The 1,965-nt window shown below is 47.5% G+C and overlaps 1 protein-coding gene across 1 annotated transcript in view; it reads right to left on the reverse strand.

The window, feature by feature from the left end:
* Window positions 1-1,625, reverse strand: part of LOC123101110 (uncharacterized) — a 6,449-nt gene extending 4,824 nt beyond the window's left edge. The window contains exons 1-2 of the mRNA XM_044522719.1: window positions 1,460-1,625; window positions 223-402 (exon numbers count right to left, since the gene is read on the reverse strand). Coding sequence (XP_044378654.1) covers window positions 223-402; window positions 1,460-1,625 — 346 coding nt within the window. The remainder of the gene's footprint in view (window positions 1-222; window positions 403-1,459) is intronic.
* Between the last annotated feature and the right edge of the window lie 340 nt (window positions 1,626-1,965).

The following is a 1,965-nucleotide window of genomic DNA, read 5'->3' on the forward strand; positions in this document are numbered from 1 at the left end:
GAGAGAGAGAGAGAGACGCCTTAAGATTAACCATATTCAACACATGTTTTTTGTTGTTTTGTGTGAACACCGAGGCCATCGCCGGCGAGGATGAGAAGGAGGATAAGCGGCAACACAAATATGATGCCTCGCAAAAATAAAAGAGATGGACCAATTGTGGTCTTGAGTGATGGTTGTTGAGTTAAGAGCGTGTGTTATGTTTTCTCTCCCATTGCAACGCACGGACTTTTTTGCTAGTAAATAAATCTGCTTGGTATTGGGCCTTGGCGTGCTTGAAGGCGGCACGTATGTCCGGCCTATGAGCTAGGTCGTCGGGGATGTAGGGTCTGTGGAGCAGAGGGCTGGGTGGATACGAGGATTCCTCCGACGAGGACTCGGCCGCATCGCCATCATACACATGATCTACATATACATACATACATACATACATACATACATAGAGAAAAAATGAGCACCAATACTGCTACTACCACTGCTAGTCATGTCATGATTGGGAAGGGAATCAAGCGGAGGTTTGGTACCTAATTTTGGTCGGTGTTGGGCCTTTTCACCCTCGAAGGCCGCAAACATCAATCCTCGATCCTCTGCCAGGCTTCTCCTAGTCTTCTTCTTCTTCTTCTTCTTCTTCTTCTTCTTCTTCGCTTCCCTCTCCGTCTCCGGATTTCCCTTCCGCGCCGCCTGCTGGCCTTGGGCATTCTAGAAAGGTTTGGGGACGAGAGAAGAGGAGCTACTCGCGTCCGCGTTCGCGTCCTGCGGTGTTTGGCGTCTGGCGTGCGTGTGTTATTTTTTCTCTTCTTTATAGAAAACAGCAGCACGAGGAGGAGGAGCGGTGCTCCGGATGCGGGAGGGATCATTTCCATCACGGACTCGACCTGTGCTGCCCTCCCTACGAGGTTTGGGACCCAGCCCACGGAGTTCGCCTCGGTCAGGGAATAACCCTGGCCCATTCGTCTATGTTCTTTCGGTTAAGCCCCTTATCACGTTGTATTTCGAAGTTCGGCGAAGCCCACGAGCGTGTTTGGATGTTTGTACCAACCATGTCCATGCCCACTAGATGCAGTAAGGGGTTTCAACACCCTCCCCCACCCAACCTGCCCTAAACCATGTCTAGAATCGCCTCTTAAGCACCCTCTTTACTCTAGCTCTAGGGGGGGGGGCCTTGAACCGGTCATTCCTTCCAGGTTAGGCTCATCAGCACGCAAGCGAGTCACGGTGTGCCTTGCTCGTGGTAGATGTATTGGGATCATGGTCTGAGGACTAAAGGGGCGAGTAGTGCTATCAATTTATGGGGCTGGCAGGTTTTAACTTCCAGCAACAAGGACTAGACTACCACAAGTTATGATTTGAACCAAAGTTCTAATTCTTCCACTCAGGATTATAACTATTGCGAGCAATGAAGTTGACGTTAACGGCAACATCGATAATATCATTCACCTTCCTATTTACCTCTTTATCATACCTATGATCTCAACAAATGTTGTCCTAACCTCTTCATTCTTCTCTTGAGTAATAGAATTTAACTTTCTAGACATAGCTCTGTTGTCAGGCCATTGAGCATGATTTTCATGCATATCGTCTCGTAGCTCCCATAATAGTCCTCCTACAATAGTCTCAAGCATGTTCATGGATAAATGATTTAAACCACTATAAAAAATGAAAAATTGGTCGTTTTTTCATGCCACGTCTAGGACAATTCCTAACGGTTTCTTTCATACGTTCTCAGCAAGCGCTAATGGCTCATGATCTTTCTACTTGAAACATGTAGGGTGTGTTTGATTCCAGTCATGAACCAGAATGTCATGGGTGAGACCTGTTCCTGAGCTTGGTTCCCGTGTTAGGTACACAAGAAGAACAAAAGCCACTTTTTCCTACCGACCGAATATTCGGGCCAGATCCGAAACGCGTCGAGACCTCCAAATCGAAGGAATTACACGAAATCGATCATTCTCTCCTCTCACTCCCGCA

Source organism: Triticum aestivum, chromosome 5A, assembly GCF_018294505.1.
Source record: "Triticum aestivum cultivar Chinese Spring chromosome 5A, IWGSC CS RefSeq v2.1, whole genome shotgun sequence".
Lineage (NCBI taxonomy): Eukaryota > Viridiplantae > Streptophyta > Magnoliopsida > Poales > Poaceae > Triticum > Triticum aestivum.